Below are 22,218 nucleotides of genomic sequence, written 5' to 3' on the forward strand. Positions count from 1 at the left end.
CGTTTCTATGAAACCAAACCGTTTGTAAATCCGTCAAGATTCCAGCGAGATCAGAGTATTTACGTTTGTGCAGATCGCTCACCTTCCTTCACGTACCACAGGTTCCACCAGAGAGCTGCCCCGAATCAAGATGGCCGAAGGGTGATCCCGTTTGAAACGCCGCCTTAAGACGTCTAGCCTTTATTATACAGATCTATGGCTGAGAGTTTGTATGATGTGAAAACTGTCACTTCCACAAATATTTAACTTAATGACTCTCGACCTTCTTCAGGGTTAAGGTTCCTCCACACTCCAGTGACTCTCACATACAGAAAGAGGCCGAGGCAGCATGTAAATGCAGACTTGTTAAATTTAATGTCATTCAAAAGAAGCAAAGAATTCTGCTTCACTGCTGTCAGGCTCAGCAGTCGCTGTCCAGCTTCATCTTCTTTCAGGGAACTCATGAATTCTATTTGTGAAGCAGAAGTGGGCGGTGAATGAGGCAGCACCTTCCTGCAATGTAATAATGTATGTCTGAAAACGAAGGAGGGATGAATATCTGACCTGAAAAGTCTCATCAGTGTGTCACACAATACATGGTAATAATAATAACTGTGTGTCCTAATAAATAAATATCTGTTTTTGATGTACACGATAAGAAACTATCTACGTGCATTAAGATATGTAAAACCAATTATTAAATATGCCGTATCTAAAACATGAATTCTGAATATATGAATATGATGATAGTAGTTGGTATTTGCCAGGTGTTTTAGTTGATAATTACCCAGTGATGCCAAGCTACCAGGTTAAAATATGATAATGAACGTGCTGAACGTGTAGCAGCTAAACATTTGTCCTTTTAACACGCTCACATTAGCATTTAGCTCATTGCACCCTGGTGCACTAAGTACACGTCTTCCCTGAAAACAGATTGAAAACAGCTGACAAGTGTAGATTTTCCTTAACGTGTCTTTTATCTCTTTGTAGTCTTCAATCAGCTTTTACAGTTTCTAAACCAAATTTTTGTGGTGCCTCCTTGGCCTCGCTGCTTGGAGCTTTTTTTGTTGTTGACACTGCTTAGTAGCAATTCAGCTCCGAGCGGTGATGATAGTCCGGCGACCGCACACGCAAAAAGATCTGCCATCATGATCCCACTAAACAGCAGGCCATGAAAGGCAGAAAATAGACCGTCTGTGAATCATCTGAACAATGTGACAAACACAAAGACGGAAAGCAGTGAAAGCTCAGCTGGTGATCGATCATAAACACGATAGTAATGCTGAAGGAACAGTACGGGCCGACTGTAAACACGTTATTGACAATAATATGGGAGGATTCCACAGCAGAGAGGCTGTTGTTTTTTTGGGATGCATCCCCTGAGTGTCGTTTTACAGCGAGGTGTGTGTGCTGCAGTCTCCGGAGGATGTTTGATGGCTTTGTGCGTGACCTCGTGACACGACGTCCCATCCACCAGCACAAAGCCCGGAGTGACGGCTGAGAGCTCGGGTCAGCGCCGGGTTGCCGTCTTCGCTCTACCTACAGCCTTCATTAATCTCTTTTGTCAGAGTGCAGCCTTATCACGCTCACACACACACGCCACCGACTCAGGACGGCCCACGACGCTCATGCATATGTTTAAGGAGGAAATAAAAAGGTATTCCACATAATGTAAAGCTTGTGACCCGATAAGGAGGAAAACTCTCACAATGTCAGCGAGTCCACACAACTCATTTTTCTCATTGGACTACCAGAGGCAATTTATCTGCCAATGCTTGCGTCATCCCACTGTGTGGGGGAACCAGATTTCTTTGCAGCTTCGCGAGCAGAACACGGGAGTCCGTATCTAGTGAGTAGTGGTTGCCATGGAAACAGTTAACAATCCAGCTGCCTACACAGGTGCCTCTGCCAGCGCACAAGCTCCTAATAAAGCCTTTTAAGTTTGCATCTTTGTATTTATGGCTTCAGTACGTCTCGTAGAAGATAATATGGAGCGCTAATTCGATAGAGCCGAATCGCATTAGACACGTTAGGGTTTCCTTTGTGCTGACGTCATGCTGTTTCACAACTCCAGGAGTGTTTTATGTTTGTCAGTTAATCAAGATAACCTCCACCGACTCTCTGGAATTCTTCACACTCCCGTGTTTATCCTGGTGTGTTTGTGTGATGAGCACCATGGCGATACTGTCATTTATTCTCAATAATGAAGAAATAGCTGCTGGTAAATTCCAGCATGTGTATTCATCTGTTTTTCAGTCTTGTACGTCAGTTTTGGGAGTGTCCAGAACTGATTATCTGGTCAATAAATATCTTAGAAGAGGTGTGTCTGCCATTTATATATGCCTTGTCATCCACACTAGCACATGTTTATGAAGAACCAACGAGGACTAAATGATCTAGCATTTATTATCGGTATTTACAACTAACTATTGTGAAAACTAAACAAAGAGTTGAGAGGTTCTGGTGTGCTGTGGGGGCATCAAGGTTTTGGTCCTCCTAGAGAAGGTCCCAGCTCACAGCGATGCTCTAAGGGTTCACCTTTTCCCTGTGATGAAACATTTTCATCTTGAGTGATCCCTTCAAGCTTATGGAGAGTTGTCAATCTGTTGTCGCCAGTTACAGATCTTAACCCAGCTGGGAGGTTTTGGAGTGATGTCCACCATCATCATCCCTCCAGTAGATTTCCACAGACTTGCAGAATCAATTTTAAGAAGCACTGATGCTGATCTGGCAGCACTCGGTGGCCCAGTGCTTTACTAGGACTCCTAATGTTGGTTTTTCTCCTGATTTGTTGCCTTTCTGTGTACATAGCCAGTGAAATATCGGTGGATAAAAATGCAGCTGGGTTGACATTACGCTCAGAGCAGAAGTTTCTCTGCAGAGCTGGATGACAAAACTCAGAATCCTCCTTTGTTTCCTTGTCTCTCTGCAGTGCTACTGGCTGTTTGTGCTCTCCAGAGGACTGGTGGGCATCGGAGAGTCCAGCTACTCCTCCATCTCTCCCACCATCATAGGAGACCTGTTCACTAACAACAGCCGCACCATGATGCTCTCCGTCTTCTACCTGGCCATCCCCCTGGGAAGGTAAGAGCCAGCCTGGATTCAAGAAGCAGATATATGATCTGTTTATGAAGCTGTGCTATTAAAACCTTTAATCATTTCATCTACTATGTTCTTCAGGGGCTAAATTGAAAGCAATCAGGAGCATTAGCATAGATAACTGAACCCAACCTCACACTGAGAGGCTATCGAGATCTTTTTTTTTTCTCTCTCTCTCAGAAAGAAAAGCGGAACTTTCAATTGACTGGTGAACCTCACAGGAGGTTTGGAGGCTCTGTCGGAGATGTGCTGTGGGGGTGTGGGAGGTATTATTAAGCCCAAATCTCCAGCCTTCTCAGTTCATTCAATCAGAAAAAGGGCCACAGGGAGAAAACAAACAAAAGCACGTAATAAAAGATGAATGTGGCGGTGATGCGGAGCAGGAGTCACTCGGGGTTTATGGTGATATACAGGTCTGAGCAGCATGTGCCTGAGCTGCTGCGATGTCTTCAGTCCTCGGCATGCTGCAGAGCCTCCGACACTGTAAACATCGCATTAGGTTTCTGTATTTATGTAACCTGCCACTTAAATTTGTTGTTGCGAAAGGAAGCGCAGTGATGGACTGTTATATAAGCAATTTAATGTGCAAATCATATCAGTTTTAATGGCAGATTGGAGACAAATGAGGAAAGGAAGGACTGAAGCGCCCTCTGAGTGCTCCTGTTATGACTCGCCAGCGTGTTTGGGTCGCTGTAAACTGCCCGGCAACACAGACAATGGAAGGTGATAGAGCGGGCCTCAGTTAAACATCCTATCCAGTCCAACGCTTGTTTGTCTTTGCTGAGGTTGTTGTGACCGTTTCCAGGAAATGACCTCAGGAATCAGACCGGACTCGCAGGAAATGGATTCTCCTGCTCTCCAACATTTTCAAACTCGGCCCCGCAGACGTGTTTCTGGTCCGCGCTGGTGTTTGATGCGGGCCTTGTTTTTCATGTTGGAGTTGATTTGTTGGTGTTGAACTTTCCAAACACTCTCTGGGTGGACTCCGATAAGATTAGCTGTTAGTCATCACTGGAATATCATATGCTGTCTGCGCCTGTTTATACTGCTGCACTGTTATTTTTGGAGAACTGACGGTGGAAGCACCAGCGTTTCCCCGTTTGCTGAGTGCATGTGTGTGTGTATAAAACCAGTTAAACATGCCGAGCAGCCAGCGTTGATAAGAACCCACTGAGAAAGTCATTAGTTACATCTGATCATCAATCTAGCGCTCTCATCTCTCATTCTAATGGAAAACAGAATCTTCTGGCCAGAGGCTCTGCACACCAGAAATCTGAGAAGTCAGGAGGTCTGATTGACTTTCACTGAATCACTACAGAGACAGTGTTAAACAAACTGTGGAGAGAAGGTCCAAGTGTGAAAGAAAAACCAACCCGGGTGTTCTGGAAGTGTTCGGGGACTACGCCGCGGTGTCGGTGCTTCTTGGCACAGATTCTAACTTTCTGTAGGAGTCGACTCGTGGCATCAACATCCTTCTTCCAGAAGATATTCCCTCGATTTAAGGCGCTTCCAAACAGATATTTTAGACTGCGCTGTGGGCTGCTGTGGCTCAGGTGGTAGAAAGCGTTGTCCACAAATTGCAGCACTTTTGGGTCGACCTCAGGTCTCTTGGGCAGGAAGTTAAACCCAAATTTGCTCCGCGATGGCAGATGAACACCTGCTTTGTGGTCCAGCTATGTAGTGTTAAGCCAGTCTTTGTCTTATTTACTCTGTTTAGTAGTACGTTGGGGGGTTTCACAAAAATATGGTCTGACTTATGGTGAGTTAGCCACCATACCAGCAGACTAACTATGATCTGAGCTCCACGATTCCATGATAACAATCAGTAAACCCAAAGACTGTGTACAAAATGAACCCTGTACACTCTAAAAACAAAGGTTTGGGCTCAACAAAAACATTACCACAACCCTTTGAGTTCAGACAGCTTCTACTGAAATTATGTTTAAGCAACAGCCTACAGCGAGCTAGGAGGTTAAGCTACAATCAAAGGTCTTATTTATTTACAGTCTTAACCATCTGTTGCAGACGAGGAGGCGACTTAAAGTCCTGAACATAAGGTGAAGAAAAATGTAATTATAGGGCCAATTTCATTAAGTTTCATCAACTTGAATTTAGTTTACACTCACAGAAATCTGCTTTTAAATTACACCCAATGGTAAGTTGATGCAATTACTGATGTTTTTATGTCAACCCAACCCATCAAAGTAATGTTTGTGACTTAAAAGGTTAATCTAAATCAGCAAATTAGATCTTTAATAATGCAGTCATGCCTTTAAATAAGTGGTGGTAGTTGGTTCCTTGACTTACTTTTTAGACTGTATGGAATCACCTAAAATTGTTCCAGTGATGACAGTCTGGGTCGAGACAGCTTTGTGCAGCAGATCAAACTCTTTATGCATTACATTGCTCAAAAGCCACAGCCTCTGTGACAACAGCTGTTTTGATGTTACTGGTAAATATTCAAATAGAAGAACAATGCTGAGAAATCTCTCATTTAAAGTTGAGATGTGGTAACTCTAAAGACCGTCACGTCATTCTGGTTGAATCACTTGTGTTCTATATGGAAGCACCTCCTCTCAAGGATTCTGTCGTCACTGAAGCGATTATAGACAAATATCCAAAACCAACCAGCATTTGTTTAACTTTCTGTTTCGTAGATGATGCCCACATATTCAGCAGCGGCTCAGAGCTGCCTGGCTTTACTATGTGATGCTATCTAGCAGCAGAGACTCATCACAGCCACCCTTAGCTGATCTGATCTGGTCGAGCAACATTTCCCTCAAACATTTCACACCTACTTTACTCTATGGCACATAAAACACCATCGAGCTGAGGTGAACCGCAGTGACATTCACTCGCAGTGACAGCACAGCCTGCAGCCCGACGGCAGCGCGACACTGTGTTCTGTTGGCTCGGTAACTTTGCACCTGCACTTTTGTGACTAAAAGCACAAATATCACACATCCATAAATAGACCCGGCTGGTCAAGTTGCTGCCGGCGCTTTGATCAGTAACGCGTCACAAGTTCTTCTCATGTCAAGTACACAACCACTCAGCTCAGCTTTAATCAGACTACCAACAGGATGTGTGTGGTGTGGGCGTGAGCTTAAGTGATGGAAATGACAGACGGCTCACTCATGACACTGACTCACCTACTTTATATATATAATGTGCGCTGATAGACCTGAGTGGAGCAGGATCAGAGCAACACGTGTGATGTTTGGTGTCGCTAACACACAATGTTTGTGTCTCTCCGCAGTGGGCTGGGCTACATCCTGGGCTCCAGCGCCAAGGTGGCTGCAGGAGACTGGCACTGGGCGCTGAGGGTAAGAGCATCACAGACTCCAACACAAACACACACACACAGACCCACAACAAGCCTCGGCTACATGTTGGAGTTGCGAGGCTTGTTGTGGGTCTGGGGTCAGAGGGGGGTCAGTGGTGGCAGCAGAGGCACATGACTGACTCTGACTCTGACATTACATGGAAGTGACAGAACACAGAGCGGCTGCCTCTCTACAAACATCAGCATCAGCTCTGCCTCCAGCCTCCTTCAGAACAACATGTTTCTCAAAATTTTAACATCAAACGTCTTCAAACCAAAAAGAGTAATATGCTGCAGAGGTTCACTTTGGATTCAGCAGCTGCAGCAAGGAAAGTGGATTTTTATTACAGATCAAGGCTGGTGTTGGCTGCTTCTGTCTCAGCGGCTGTAAACACATTTATCTTTCATTGCTCTTTGCACACGGAGGTCGTCTCCGGTGAGGCAGGATCAATGTCAGCCTCAGTAAAAAAAAAAAAAAAACCCACGGTGTTAGTACTTCCTCAAGTTGTCTTTTTCACTGCAAAACCAAATGTCATTAGTTTCTGCTCTTGTTTTCTTTTTTCTTGAGGCAAACACATGTTCCAGGACACTTGTCGGTGGTGTATTTTATGCTCGGTCAAGCCACATCAATAAAGAACAAAAAAAAAAAAGCTAACGAGGAGCATCTGCTTCAGCAATATTTTCAAAACAGCAATGGAAAGTACAGAGAAATTATAGCATCTGAGCCCTAATAAGAGTTTGAAGGAGCAGGAAACAAATACTGGAAATGGCACCGAAGCTCTTCTGAGAGGAAGTGATTGAGCGGAGGAGCCGGGCTTCACTGTGACCCGGCACAAAGCCACATTTGTTACTACGCTCTCACTCGCAAAATGCCCCGGAGGTGTTCCAAGAGCATTAACCTGGATCCCCTTTAATTAACGGCTAATTTCAACTCTCCAGAGAAATCTGTAGAAATTTGCTGATAGAGTATCGCTAAAAAAATACCCTGAGTGGACTATTTTATTTTATTTTTTTCTTGCGGTAGCTCACTTTAGAGGAGACAGGTGTTAAATCGGGAGCATAAATCACAGTTGCTGTGTTTTTACTGGGACTCCACTCAGCAGTGGAGACAAAACGTAAACTGCTCTATAAGACATACCAGCCGTAGTGAAGAGAACCAATGAAAGCCCGGACACGACTCCCCAGGAACCGCCGACTTCAGGGTCAACTTTTATAATCCTGAAAACAACTTATGACTCTTCTTATGACATTTAAAGGAAGAGCTTCTCTCTGTGGAGCAGATTCCTGGACATGACCGCTCGCTGGGCAGGAACTCCGTTTTTTATAGTCTTGGTGGAGCATTAAAATAAAAAAAAAAATTAAATTAAAAAAAACAAAGAGCGGGGCAGTTTGTTCCAAAGCAGTCACAATGACATTCCAATAAAACAGTCTCAAAGCCAATTAATCATCGGTGTGGCATGCAGAGGAAAACAAATACCAAGACATGAAAGGGCTTCTGTGCGACAGCATCCTGCCTTAAGGAAAAAACACTGCAGCGCTTCCGTTTGTTTTCGCCCGACGTGTTCCAGCCACCTTCCTGAAACTATGGATGGTACGAAGGAACAAGGGAGATGCACAGAAATGAGTAGCAGGAGAGGGCAGCAGCTAATTGATATGATTGCAAACCATGGCTGCAGGAAGTGTGTAATGGGCCCAGTGGGAGTTGGGTTCAGAGGTCGCAGGCTCCTCGTGTCGAGTTGAATGATTATGAAGCTCAAAAAATATTTATTCTCCACCTCAGCGAGACGAACTCTGTCTTCTATCAAGCTGCCTCGCTCTGATTATAAGATTGTGATGTGGACGTCGATCCAATTAAGTCGCTGCACAAGATTGCAGAGAAGACGCGATGTAGGAAAGGAGACGATCGGCGCTGCTGTACACTTCTGAGACCAGAACCACTGCATTGAGCCACATTATCAGTCACGTTATGAGCCACAGCAGACACAGAATCACTCCCTCTGTGAACAACTCAAATTACACACACACACACACACACACAGGAACACAAACGCTGCCTCACACAGTACTTACGCATATAAATGAGCTTTTATGAGCAGCAAAATATAATATGATGAATTTCCCCTGACATATGAAATTGGTTTTGCTTTTGTGTGCAATTTGTATTGTTCAAACAAATCCTCATCCCGTCCTGCCTTTTGTCTCCGTTCACCCCCCACACAGACACACACAGGTGCAAACATGCTACCACATAAAGGTGATGGTGAACATAATGGCAGATGGGCACTCATGAGGTTTTCACCTTGGCGTAGAGCTCACAAAGCAGCTCTCAAAGCCAAAAGGCCCTTTTAGACTCGTGTACGCTTCTGCTCAGAGACAAGCCCACGCCCACACATAAACACACAGTGTGCCAGCAGAGTAAGCAAAGGGAATGTTCTGCGTTTCAGAGGGCTTGTATAGGATGTCAGGCGTAACGCAGCAAACACAGTGGCCATCCATTCAGACTGTAAACACTCGGTTCTTTGTGCTGGGCCTACTGTCTGCCCCCCAGCCGCTCCCTCTGTGATGTGTTAACAAGGATCTGAGCCCTCACAGGTCTCCCTAAACTGCGCTCGGCCTGATTGATTGTCTCATTTCTCGTCCCGTCAGGTGTCCCCACTTTTAGGGATCACAGCGGGAACTCTGATCCTGCTCTTTGTGCCCGAGCCGAAGAGAGGCAGCGCTGACCAGATGGGACGCATCAAGACCCGAACCTCCTGGGTCTGTGACATGAAGGCACTGGCCAAGAAGTAAGAGCCGTGATCAGCTGCAGACAATAGGCCAACGTTTGGGAAGTTGGCTATCAGCCCCGAAACCCATTTTCAATTTTCTCCCAGCAGATCCCTAAGATCCATGCACGATGATAGGGACGCAGTAATTATGAATTCAACCTGGTGAATGGGATCTGGGTGTGGGGTTCAATAAGACCTGCAAGGACTGGCTGATTATTCAAACAGTCTGTGAACTATTGTGATAAACTTTTAAAGACCTGCTCTGGTGAAAACCAAGTTCTCTGCTATGTGAATGTGTCCATACGGAGGTTTTTATAAGATGAGCAAAACAAGCTTTCGATGCTTTCTTTACCGTTATTCTTCTTTGTCCAGTTTGAACATGCATGGCCAAGTTACTCCACTATTACAGCTCACCATTGTCGAGCAGCTTTACAGCGTTTGAGCAGAGTGGTGTGTGAGCTGGTGTGCTCCAGCTGCAGCAACTGGAGATGAGTGAGCTCAGAGCGAGGTTAGAACTTCACCCAAAGATCTGTACCGTCTAACACCAGGAAGCAACAGAGACACATCCAAGCAGTTTTAATGCAGGAGGAGCTTATTTGAATGGAGACTCCTTCTTAATGTGTAACTTTGATTCAGTTTTTCGAGGTTAAATCAACGACAAGGACTTGAAGAGAGTTTTCAAGCAACGGTGCCTTTTGCTAGTTCCAGCTTCTTCACTTGTTGCTTTCCTTATCTTAACATGACGGAAAATTGAATACGTTTGATAACACTACCATCAGCTACAGGCCGTTTAAATTGCCATTTTCTCATGTTTAATAGACCAAGTGTTAATTAAGAAAATAATTGGCAGATTAATCCATAATGAAAATTATCCTAAAGCCTTATTCAAACATGCACGCTTATTTGCACGCGTTCGCTCGTCATTAGCCTTTAATTGCCGCTAGATGCGTGGAAATGTCACCACAAGACACACTGAAGCAGCAGCATCCCGTCTCCAGCAGCCTGCAGTCCTGCTGAGCTGCATCCATGACACTGTAGGCCCTTGTTATTACACAGCCTGCGGGCTTCATTTATTTTAAAAACGTTCTCAACTTTATATAGCGAATGTAGCCGTGCGGATTTATTGGAACAGTCTGAGGTGAGCAACCACATCTCCGGCTCAGTGAGACTTTTAGCAGCACACAGTCTGCCACATTCAGCACCTATGGAAGCACGGAAAACGTGTTATTTTTGTCTCCTGCATCAAACTGCCAGCCTTGGCTGCATGTCGTTTCAGTGTACTTACCAGTTAGTATTAACCTGCTTCAAGCCAAGATAGCAGCCGCCTTGTGCAACCACATACTCTCACAGATTCCTTTTTATCATCTGTTTGCATTCGTTATCGGATGAGCTTTACGAAGAGAAAGAGCAAGTGAAGCGTTGGAAACTCTGCAATAGTTGTTTATTTTTTGTCCTTTATAAGCCGAGATAATCACCTGTTTGCTTTTGTGTTTCTTTGCGGTCAGCCGGAGCTACGTGTTCTCCTCCCTGGCGTCGGCGGCCGTGTCCTTTGCCACAGGTGCGTTTGGTATGTGGATTCCTCTGTACCTGGCCAGAGCCCAGGTGGTGCAGAAGACGGCAGAGGCCTGCACGAAGGAGATCTGCAGCAGCACAGACAGGTGAGAGGCCACCGACTGAACACAGAGCATTGGCTTTGAAGGCACCGCTGCTTCTGTTTAACCTGTGTAACATGAAACCTTTTCAAAGTTACCTGCATCATTTGTGTATAACAGGCAGAAATCTGGATGAACAGGGCTGATCTGGATCTGGGCCATCATAAACTAAAGCGCTGCCGGACGTTTTTTCTTTTCAGCGTTTCAGCACCTTTCATCAATGAGCTTCACCGGAGTGGTTACACGCATTTAAAACTCGCAAATGAAATGCTGCTTCTTTCCCACCAGCCTGATCTTCGGCGCGATCACCTGTGTGACGGGGCTGCTGGGTGTGGTCATAGGAGCCGCCACCACACGACTGTGTCGCCAGAAGACCGAGCGAGCCGACCCGCTGGTGTGCGCCGTCAGCATGCTGGGCTCTGCCATCTTCATCTGCCTCATCTTTGTGGTGGCCAAGAAGAGCATTGTTGGAGCTTACGTAAGGCCCAGTAACCCTCGTATATGTTATGTCTGGAGCTGAGGAAGTTTGATACAGCAGTTATCAGAAGTGTCCCCCCCTGATAAACAGTCATGTTTGTATGTGAATTAAATTAGCCTGAATACAAAGAGAAAGTCTGCTAAGCAATCTGACAAGAGAAAGCTTTGTTGGAGCTCATTGGGCTGTCGTTAACGTTTGAATGAAGCAGCAAGAGGACGCCTCGCCTCATGCCAGCTCCTCTTGGCCTCGGAGGCAGTGAGTGGGTGCTGCTCCTTATTAAGAACAGCTTTAATTGCAGGTTACACTGAGATGGCCTCAGGAGCTGCTGCAGGTAGCTGAGGTTAATACCTCGCCAGGCCAAAAGTTAACAATCTCAGTGCAAACGAGCGTGGAGCTGGTGAGCCTAATTGCCTTGTGAAGCAGGAAAGGGTGCAACTTTACAATCACTGCCCTGAAACAATGCACTGTGGGCTGGTGGGCTGACCGAGCAGTCATTTCTCACTCTTATCAGTGACAAAGGAATAGGAACTGACTCTCAACAAATGGGCCGATAATAATGCTGGAAACCTGGAAAATATTTCCCATGCGTGTAAAGGATCTTAGCAAACATATCCTAAATATGTGACCTTGGCTGGCAGGTCTGCTCTCCTGCTGCATTTTTGAACTTGATCCACTCTGAGTTCTTCACAACATGTTTATGAGGTGGTTTTACAGTAAGTCGTGTTTGAGATGTGGAGCTACCAGAAGCAATAATGCCTGCTCATATACAACCAAAATAGCATTTCTTTTTTTTTTTTTTAAAGAAATATTCATAGAAATTAAAAAGGCTTATTTTAATTAAATATTCTACACGTAAATACACTGCAGGCATCAGACAGCTGCTAAACAACACATCTCCCAAGCGAATGATTTGATTGACTTGATTTAATGAAGTGGGATTTATATGAACTCCTATTAGGTCAAAGACGCATTTATCAGGTGTTGGACAGCAGCATGACTCAGCCAATTAGAGCTGAGCTGCGGAAGTGTCCCTATTAATTACATGAATACAGATCTGTCCAACTCAATTTCATACAGTTGCTGCGTTACAAAAATAGGCTTTACCTTTTTCTCACGGAGTCCAGTGACACCTGGTTTCAATCTCTCTAGAAATCACAGAGATAGAGTTTTTTTTTTTTTTAAGTATTTGTTGTCTGTAAACAGACAAAATCAACAGCCAGCAATAACTGACTGGAAACAAATCAAGAGCAGATTATGGAGGATTTTACGGCCCTCAAACTGGCACCAGGCTCCACTTTGAACACTTCGTCTCTACTGTACAGCATTAAATCATCTTACAGTACGGCAGCAGTTGTAAGTGATCAGCTCAAGTTTCACGGCAAAGAGCTGACAGATGTGTCACATTATAAGGCGTGACGCGGCTGTAGCGGTCGGAGCTGCTCTGTCGAGGCCGATTGACCCCTCGCAGCTGTTGTCCCGTCAACACGTAGCTAATCTGAGGAAAGGCTGGGCTTCGCTCTGCTCCGAGGCAACGTGTCGGTCACGGTGTCTGGTTCGCAGCTCTCAGAACAGACCCGTCTACATCCCCGCTGTCAGGCTCCTCCTGCAGCTCTCTGTACGTTACTGTAGGTCTGGCACTTCAGCAGAAGGGTTATTCCCCAGCAGGAAACACACATCAATCGGCCGTGTTAGACCGCGTTAGATGAAACCAGCAAAACACAGATACACCAGATTCCACTGCAACCAGATCCCTCTGGGTCTGTTTTTGAGAAAGTGGCCGAGCAGCAACACCAGCTGCTGCCAACCTGTGTACATACAGTAGCCCGCATGGACACACACTCCACTTTGTTATTTAAAGTTGCTGCTCCACCCGCTCCTCACATGCAGGACATAAATTCAAATCTTGCAGCTGGACCCATCTTGGCAAGTGTTAGGATGTTTTCCACATCGAAGCTTTGACAAGAATAAAAACAATTCTTATCATCTTGTGCTGCTTTTCAGCTCGTGGGCTAAATACTCGGCTCAGCGGGACCAAAATGAAGGCCTACACATCCACGTATAATTGGGCCCCGGTATAATAACATGTTTCAGAACCACCGCAACCAAAGCGCTTTTTTTTTTTTCCCCAGCCGTGGATTCCCACACGCAGTATCACTAGCGGCAGCCTCCTCTGCTGGCTTCATGTTATTTCACTTGTTTTTGTTCAGCGGCTCGTCATAATGAGCAACGCCGAATGTGAAATTTCTCCCCTCTTTATTTTAGGTTTGCATCTTTATCGGAGAGACGCTGCTTTTCCTGAACTGGGCCATCACAGCAGACATTTTAATGGTAAGCGCTGCAAACCTATACTTATCCTTTTGGGTCACTGGAAATTCCTGCAACAGCAAAGCTATACCAAATGGCGGTCATCCAATTAGACGCAGTTCTGAGTTGGGAAACGTGTGAGTGGACCTCGTAGGCTGCAGCTCGGGTGGGGATGGTAATTGCTGCTTTGACTGATTCATGGAAACAAACAGAGGGGAGCCATTTTTCTCTGTATGTTTTGGTGTTTGGAGGTGAAAACAGGAGCTTCAGTGAGCCACATGAAATTAGACTTCCAGTAAGGTGGGTCTACCAAAAACAGCTCCTTAATTTGTAATTAGGCTGGAGACTGCGGTGAGGATGTGGAGACGCAGTCAGGCCGGTACTGACAGGTCCGCCTGGGGTGTCCTGACCCGATGAGGTGGGCTCTGCGTGCATAATTGACGTCTGCAGGAGCTGTTTTAACTCGGCTGAGTGAGTCTGTCTACCTCTGTTCCTTCATCGCTTTTAAACGTTTTCTTCTTTGCAGTTTGTCGTCATTCCCACGCGGAGGGCCACGGCGGTCGCCTTTCAGAGCTTCACCTCTCATCTCCTGGGCGACGCAGGAAGTCCGTACCTGATAGGCCTGGTGAGTCTCTCCCCACAGCGTCTCCGTCCGCGCACTGATCCGGGCGTGAAAGGGGGAATATATTTAAGATTTAGCCCAGGTCGTAAATCTGGAACGCCCCATTCATGCACACACACACACGACGCATTCAGATACCAGTCAGCTCTCGCTTTAAGTAGGCCAGTGCAAAGTGAGGTACAAGAGGAGCTTTTAGCACACGTCTCAGGAGAGCTGGTGAACAGAGTCGTGATTTCACCACCGCTCTTCAGGCTGTCAGTGGCATTTTCTAGTAAATCTCACGGTTCCCAGGAGGGGCCGGCGTTACGGTGTTTGATTGGTCAAGAGATGAGAGACTGGTCCTTACTGGGACGCCGGGCCTCCCAAGGTCAGAGTCTCCACCCCCCCACCCTTCAAACTGCACTCATACACCCAAAGAATAGCATCCAGGAGGCCAGAATACAAGCGCTGGCTGCTATTCAGTGGAGTGTGAAACAGGATTCACCTCCGACTGTCAAGCAGCATTCTTCTCATTTCAGATGGAGAATGAACGGTTTTGAAGTTCAGTAGTAACTCCATGGAGGCAAACACTCTGTAGACGAGCACGCTGGACGGGCAGCAGAGCAAAGTGGGCTCTTCTGCATAGACACATGGCCGCACTTCATATCACACTTCAAACTTTTTATATCTACATTTATGATGCACTTTGCTGCCAATAAAGCGCAGAGAGAGAAAAGATGGCCTCACCGGTCCGTGTTTGCATTGTGTTTTATTGTCGCGCCTCTGGCTCGCAGCCTAGTCTGTGTTAACAAAAGCCAGAGGAAGTCTTTGATTAGTGAATCAAACTGATCCTGGAGATCCTCTGTCAGGGCCTGACAGGCTGGCAACAGACGCAGCTGTCTGATGAGCTGCTTTGAAACTGTTCTCTTTTTTTTTCTCTCCTTCCTTAAATGGAAATGTTAAACTATTGTCAAAGGCAGATAAAAGAAGCTGCAAGTTACCTACAACTACAAGGCGAGCTCTTCAAAAGACTGATCAGTAAAGAGATCCAGATTCTGGGAATAGGGCTCCGAGGCTGGCACTGTATTGTATCTGCACATCAAATAAAGCATCTTATATTGTACAAACTTCCTACTGACACAAAAAGACAAATAATGCTGTGACTGAGCCTGAGTCTGATGTCAAGGCTTCGTTAGCGCTGTAGCAGTTAGTCAAACCAGAGGAAACCGCTCAAAGGCAATGCTGATTACTGATTAATGGTTTTAGGAATTTATTAAGCAAAGAAATGCCACATTTGCTTGTTCCTCTTTCTCAAATGGGAGAATTATGTGAAGCTTTTCTCTGCTTTCGATCGTTTTTAATCAAGACGTCACGCGAGCTCTGAGAACTTTTTTGCTGTTTTCTGATATTTGATGAACTAAACGATAAATAAGCTCATCAAAAAGATTATTGGTATTTAAATAAGTGATATTTGTGGCGGGCTGCAGGGTGGCGCAGTTGGTAGCACTGTTGCCTCGCAGCTAGAAGGTCGCCGGTTGGCGTCCCGGTGAGGACACCCGGGATCTTCCTGCGTGGAGTCTCCATGTTCTCCCCGTGCAGCGTGGGTTCTCTCCGGGTTCTCCGGCTTCCTCCCACAGTCCAGAAACATGCTGAGGTTAATTGGTGATTGTAAATTGTCCGTAGGTGTGAATGTGGGTGTGCTTGGTTGTCTGTCTCTAAGTGTAGCCCTGTGATAGACTGGTTACCTGTCCAGGTGAACCTGCCTTCACCCTGAGTCAGCTGGGATAGACTCCAGCCCCCCATGACCCTAGTGAGGATTAAGGTGTAGAGATGATGGATGGATGGATATTTGTGGCACTAGTTTGAACCTTGCCTTTGTGAAAAAGGAGAGGTAGTGTTAATAATCAAAGTCTGAGCTCCAAATGTCAGAATAATGCCGACACACAGCGAGACGCTGCCAAACAGCATCAGCCAGACGCAGCCCGTCGGTGAGCCAGTCACCCCGCTCTAATCCGTCCAGCTTCCGGGGTCACGACTCCCCTCTGAGTGACACGCCGAATGTCCGGGGGTTTCTCACTCCTCCACAAACCCCCGGCCGGCGAGGCCCAGAACGCTCCAAGTGCGTCAGAGCTCAGCGCCTCGGTTCCTGAGCTGAGGTTTAGCACGCGAGTGTGATGGACTCGCGGTGACGCACTCGGATCGGCCCATGCAGACCGCCACAAACACTGTGAATGAGCAAAGTAGAGAATCTCCAGAAAAACTCACCAGTTGTTATTGCTAAGCAACCACAAGAGAAAGTGAGCGGGTGAGTCAGTACTTTTGGTTCAGGGTTTCGACATGTGCAACAAACAGAGCTGAAGATGATGAATTGGACACAGAACAACCAGTGTGGCATTTCCAGCACCATAGTCGGTTCTTGTGGGAAGGCCTGCAGATAGAAGCGCCCACATGCCACACAGTTCCTGTTGTGTAAAAACCTGAGCCAAGAGTCGCCTCCATCAGCACGTAGACCGAGGCAGTTGTCACTTAAGAATCTCCTGAGAAACGCATAATGGACTCCTCCTATACTGTATGAGCAGGACATGGCCACAGGCAGAGTGGGTGGCAGGGGAACGCCGGGGACAATCTCGCAGCAATCTTCCAAGAAATGCCTTCTAGCTCGATAATTAGACATGCAGCAGTACTCTGTGTATTTTTAGCTAAGCCGTGCTCTGCAGGTTGCAGGCAATTTGCTGTACCTGACGAAACAGGCTCTGCACTGACCACACACAGCCGCTGGACCGCTTCTGTCACACGTTCACATTTTATATTTTTCTCCCACCGTCCTTCTCTTTCTGTAATCACTCCTCATTACGGTGCACGCTCCTTGCACATGCACGTGACCACACACACACACACACACACACAGTCTCCCTCCAACATCCTTCTGTCAGCAGTTCTCCACCTCTAGAGAATCTGGTTCTTGCTGACGCTAACATGGAATCGATGTGCTTCAGCCAGTGTGACCTATGGTCGCTCAGGCTCACACATAGATGAGAGGCCCCCTGCCTGTTCCTGCTGCTGCGCATACCTCCACACAATCTGCTAAAAGCTACCATCAGCAGCCTCCTTTCCATCACGACTGTCAATACAGCGATCCGTGGCTGTTTGAGAGCTGCCGTATGACTGATGCTGGGAGGCAGGAATGGTCACTTCACACCCACCACGCTCCAGCTGTTGTTTTCCTCAGCGCGACAGACTGAACGCTTTCAACGGCAAGATGAGCGAGTAGCCGTGGAATCCTGCCTCGCTTAAGACAAAAACAGGGCGTCTTGCATCACGCTGTGTGCCGGGCTGATCTGTTGCTATGATGAAACGGGCAGAACTCGCTGCGGTGAAGAGCTTATTGTGAGTGTGCTGGAGCATGACAGGATGTTTGAAGAACTTAAAGCGAATAAAATCTCTCCTCTCTTGTGTTTGTGACTGTGTGTGTGTGTGTGTGTGTGTGTGTGGTGATCCCGGGGTGTCGTTGTGTGTTTGGCCTGGATGCAGATCTCCGACGCCCTTCAGCAGAGCTACGCTACGTCAGCACTATGGCGGTTCCTCAGCCTGGGCTATGCCCTCATGCTCTGTCCCTTCATCATCGTGCTGGGGGGCATGTTTTTCCTGGCCACGGCGCTGTTTTTCCTGGATGACAGGGAGAAGGCCGAGAAACAGTAAGTGACTCAGACATTGTTTGAATAACTCGTCATTATTTCATTTATTATTTAGTCATTCATTCTTTAAATATTTAATATTTACTTGAGTCGTCCTCCGCTGACTTTCTGAGTAAGAGCTCCAAACATCCAAACCACGTCACCTTGGCGCAGGAAGCCGAAGAAGCAGCGATATTGTTGGTGTTATTCTCAGTGCAGTGCAGACAAAAAGAGGTCAGAGACATTTTTTTCTGGACGATGCCGCGAGTTTGACGCAAGTCAGGGACGAGCTGCCCAAGTGATGCCAACAGCGGTGCCAACCCCGCAAGACTTCGAAAGGCCCTCGAGCCAGTAGAAAGTCCCAGTCAGCTAAAAGCGCTCCAGAGCTGACACAAGCTGTTCTAGCCATCAATTTGTTAAAGTGTTCTTACTTAGACTTTTACCAGCTCCCGCCCCTCTCATTCATGCGTTCAGATTTTCCCCTTTCAAACACCAAAGACGTGAACTAGAGGGCACAGGAGCCGGCCATGGCCTTAAAAGGCTAAAACAAACACACTCATCCTCTTTCAGTGGGTGAGACACGACTTCTTGTTTCTCTCTGACTATTTTTTCCTACTTTTTTATCACATTGGCCTACTCCCCTGGTGCCAGCGCTCTCAGAAATGACTTCCTTCCTGCTGAAGATGAGGGACATTTTTAGACAGGATGGCAGTCTGATGTCTGAGGTCTGTCTGCAGCCGCCTTGTCTTCGCCCTGTGGTCATTTCCCACGCCTAAACCCCTCACAAACATTTTTATACAGCTTTGTCGGAATAAGCGTTTTTCTAATCATAGGAAGTGTAAAAATTGCAAAAGAATCCTGTGAACTGCTCCCCCAGTGGCTTCACCTCGTTGTGTAACTCCAGCTTTATCCATATTAGCTGTGTGTTCACATCCCCGCCGTGTAATATTAACAAACAGTCTTGTGCATAGCGACTAGTCGGCCAGGCTGCAGCTTCTGTTGGGTTTCACTTCAAGAAAAAAAAAAAGCAGAACAATGACTAAAAGAGAGATCTTGCCATCGTGCCAGTAATAGATATTCTGTGGTTGAGGCTATCGCACCACATCACTGCACATTGTGGGCAGATGGCACACGTTCACGCAAACTGTATCTGACCACAACCCCTCTGACTTTCACACGACGCGCTGCAGGACAGAGCTGCTCTTCAAAAGTCCAGATATTAAACAGTTACTGGAAAGTCCTTTTCACAAACATACGTAGATGTACAAAGATCAGCATCAGAGGGATTCTGCTTGAGAGCTGAGCTGACAGGGTTTATTAGTCGTATCTAACAAGTCATTTAAGAGCTTTATCAGTCTGTCATAAATCATTTTAATGCTCAATAGATGAGTTGTAAATAAATTCTGAGTCGTTAATAGTTATTAATGAGTTTGCCAGTTTATAATTAGACAAACATTTTGTAATATTAACAAGAAATTTACATCAAACCTGCAGTTATAAATGAGTTATTAACAAAGAGTATTTACAATATTCCCAGTCTGCAATAATAAAGTTCATAAATTAGTTCTGGTCCAGATGCACTGCAGCCAAACGTCGGCTTTCTCATCGACTCAAAGCGTTCATGAATAGTTTATCAATAAAACCATTAGTTGCAACTGAGCCTTTGAATTAAAAACCTCTTATTAGAAAGCAGAGACGACGGAAATATTCAGATCCTTTAGCAAAGTAAAAGTACCAGTGCAGCCGTGTAAAAATACTTCATTAAGAGTAAAAGCGCTGCAAATCCTGCTTCAGTTCAGGTACACAGCAGCAGCAGCAGCATATAGTTCAAGTATTAAAGTAAAAGTCCTGCATTGGTCCTTCTGACTATGTACACACATATATATATATATATACTAGACTATATATTACTGTACTATATATTAGACTATTAGTAGTGAAGCATCAGCGTGTCAGCAGCATGTTTCTGTTGTAGCTGCTGCACTACTTTACATACAGTTTTATATACACCCACACAAATAAACTTTTTCTTGTATTTTAGCAGCTTGTAATATTATCTGCTGTGAAAAATCTTTAAACATCGTGGTGGTGAGAGTCCAGAGTTTCCCTCTGACATGTAGAGGAGTAGAATTATAAAGCAGTACAAGTACAAAGTACTCCAAAGCTGGATTCAGTAAATGTACTGACCTTCCTCCACTGTTAGAAAGTGTTGGCAAACATTTTCTCTGCACTATATTTCAGTGTCATGTGTGATATTTGATGCCACAAAAACACCTCCAGTGATACTTCATGTGTACATTTACTCAAACCATTTATCAGCGGCTCTGTCCCGTCAGAGGAGTTCAACCTAAACAACAGACCAGTTCAGCACCAGCCCTGCATGCCTCTGTGATAGACGGTTAATCATACACCAGGTACAGACTGTATGCACAGCAAACACGCCGCTGCATACATCACGCAGCACAGAGCCTCCACAGAGCTGTACAAATGTGTACTAAACATCCCAACGAAGGGAAAAACTTCAACAGCAGCAGCTCTTATGTAACAAGCAGCAAACAGCAGCTCGGGGACCAAGAAAAATGACAACATGCACAGCTTTGTACGACGAGGGTTATTCCATGACTGTGATATTTATAGATTCCATTCACGCTATAAAGCCCCCAATTTATAAATTCCCCCCGACTTTACGGAGCGCTTTGCATCTTATTTTCTTCTTCCCCTGAGTGTGTCCTCAGATACTCAGTGCTATTTATAAAAGGCACGGAGCCGAACGAGGAGCTCAGCGGAGCGGCCCGTCTATTTCCAGCCTTAAAGAGTGCTTTATTATTTCTAGGTTGTTGGCTTTTTTGGGCTGCAGGGTTGCCATTAATAGCTCGGGTTCAGTGCGTGCCCCATCCCCCCTCCGCCTCACCCCTCCGCCTCACCCCTACGCGCTCACCCCATCCACATTTCCACTCGCTGGATGCAGAACCGTCTCCTCTGCTGTGGCAGCGAGCTTCGACAGCACAGACCCAGTGTGGTGACAAAGTGTGATGGAAAGACAGGAGGAGACGGCTGATGGGCGAAATTAGGAACAAATGTCAAGAAAACAAAGAACTTTAAACACTGAATATCAAACTGTTTTTATGCTCCCATAATTCCTAACACAATCTTTGTCTCTCCAGGCTGAGCCAGCTGACACGGCCGACCTCCGCAGTCAAAGTATGACCAGGTAAATTGCCTTTTCTCCTTTAAAGACACTTTTACGCTCGAGTGCTTCTCACATCAGCAGTTAAAGTGGCTGATAACAACGAGACAGTCCTGGAACATTAACATTTACAGAGCTCTCTTCTCATTACCTGGCAAGCATCGTTCAGAGTGCCTTTCATTAGGCGGCACAGCGATCTGAATACAATGACTTCACAGAGCTGAGCAGACACTTTGACCTGAGGCCGCCCAGAGCGTTATGACAGTGGAGGTGATAAACACGGTGATGCACAAAGGATTGATCTATGATCGGTTTCCGTCTCATTGTGCTCGGGGAGTGCCTGCTCATTCTTGGAGCTGTGGGTTTTTTGACCAACTATCTGGCATCTTATCAAGCCCTGAGCTGCCTTCCCTCCTTCCTGCCTTTATCAGGCTCACACACATGGTGCAAAACCTCTTTAATTATTAACTCAGCAAAAAAAAAAACACACAATAATTGGCAGCCCACCAGCCAACTCTGCACAGTAGGACAATGGGGAGCGTTTGTAGTTGCCAGTAAAGAATAACAAGAATAAACTTTGACTCCTTGACTGGAGCAACAAGGAATCTGCTGTGACTTATTTGTAAAGGTTATCAAGTTTGGGCAAAAGGTCAAGGTTTTACTGCTTTCTTTGTAACCCTGTCTGGGTTTATTTGCACTCTAAACATTTGTCAAAGTACTGTATGCACACAAACTGGAAAAAATAGATCATTATAGCCTGTATGTCTGGGTTTGTGTCCCCTCCTTCCAGTTAGTCTGAAATGGGGAATCAGAAGCAGATCAGCAAAGAGAAATGACTGCATGACAAAAAGAGAATCACTGCCCTCTATGTTTAGTATAGTTCTGTTGCATTGTTTTCTTAAAGAGCCGCTCCAATGAAAAGCTTCTTACCTGCTTAAGAGTCCATGTGGTGCTTTCTATATGCTATAAGACATGTCATCAGTGAAATATTTTTAACATGTTTGTCCCTAGAGTAGTTTGACAGAGTTTGACCAGAGCTGGAGGTGAGCTGGTGTGCTGAGCTGCAGCTTTCTAAAGAAAAACAACCGTGTAGAGTTACATGTAAGCCATTAGAAGGCAGGAAAGGAATATTTTCATTGTGCGTAACTTTG

At 45.8% G+C, this 22,218-nt stretch overlaps 1 protein-coding gene across 1 annotated transcript in view; it reads left to right on the top strand.

Moving 5' to 3' along the window:
• LOC103373052 (protein spinster homolog 2) overlaps nt 1–22,218 on the top strand; it is a 32,686-nt gene that overhangs the window by 3,384 nt on the left and 7,084 nt on the right. The window contains exons 2-10 of the mRNA XM_008302851.1: nt 2,912–3,063; nt 6,338–6,404; nt 9,050–9,189; nt 10,677–10,829; nt 11,112–11,301; nt 13,564–13,629; nt 14,132–14,230; nt 17,738–17,901; nt 21,045–21,091. Coding sequence (XP_008301073.1) covers nt 2,912–3,063; nt 6,338–6,404; nt 9,050–9,189; nt 10,677–10,829; nt 11,112–11,301; nt 13,564–13,629; nt 14,132–14,230; nt 17,738–17,901; nt 21,045–21,087 — 1,074 coding nt within the window. The 3' untranslated portion in view covers nt 21,088–21,091. The remainder of the gene's footprint in view (nt 1–2,911; nt 3,064–6,337; nt 6,405–9,049; nt 9,190–10,676; nt 10,830–11,111; nt 11,302–13,563; nt 13,630–14,131; nt 14,231–17,737; nt 17,902–21,044; nt 21,092–22,218) is intronic.

Source organism: Stegastes partitus, unplaced genomic scaffold (genome assembly GCF_000690725.1).
Source record: "Stegastes partitus isolate 25-593 unplaced genomic scaffold, Stegastes_partitus-1.0.2 Scaffold1896, whole genome shotgun sequence".
NCBI classification, from domain to species: Eukaryota; Metazoa; Chordata; class Actinopteri; family Pomacentridae; genus Stegastes; species Stegastes partitus.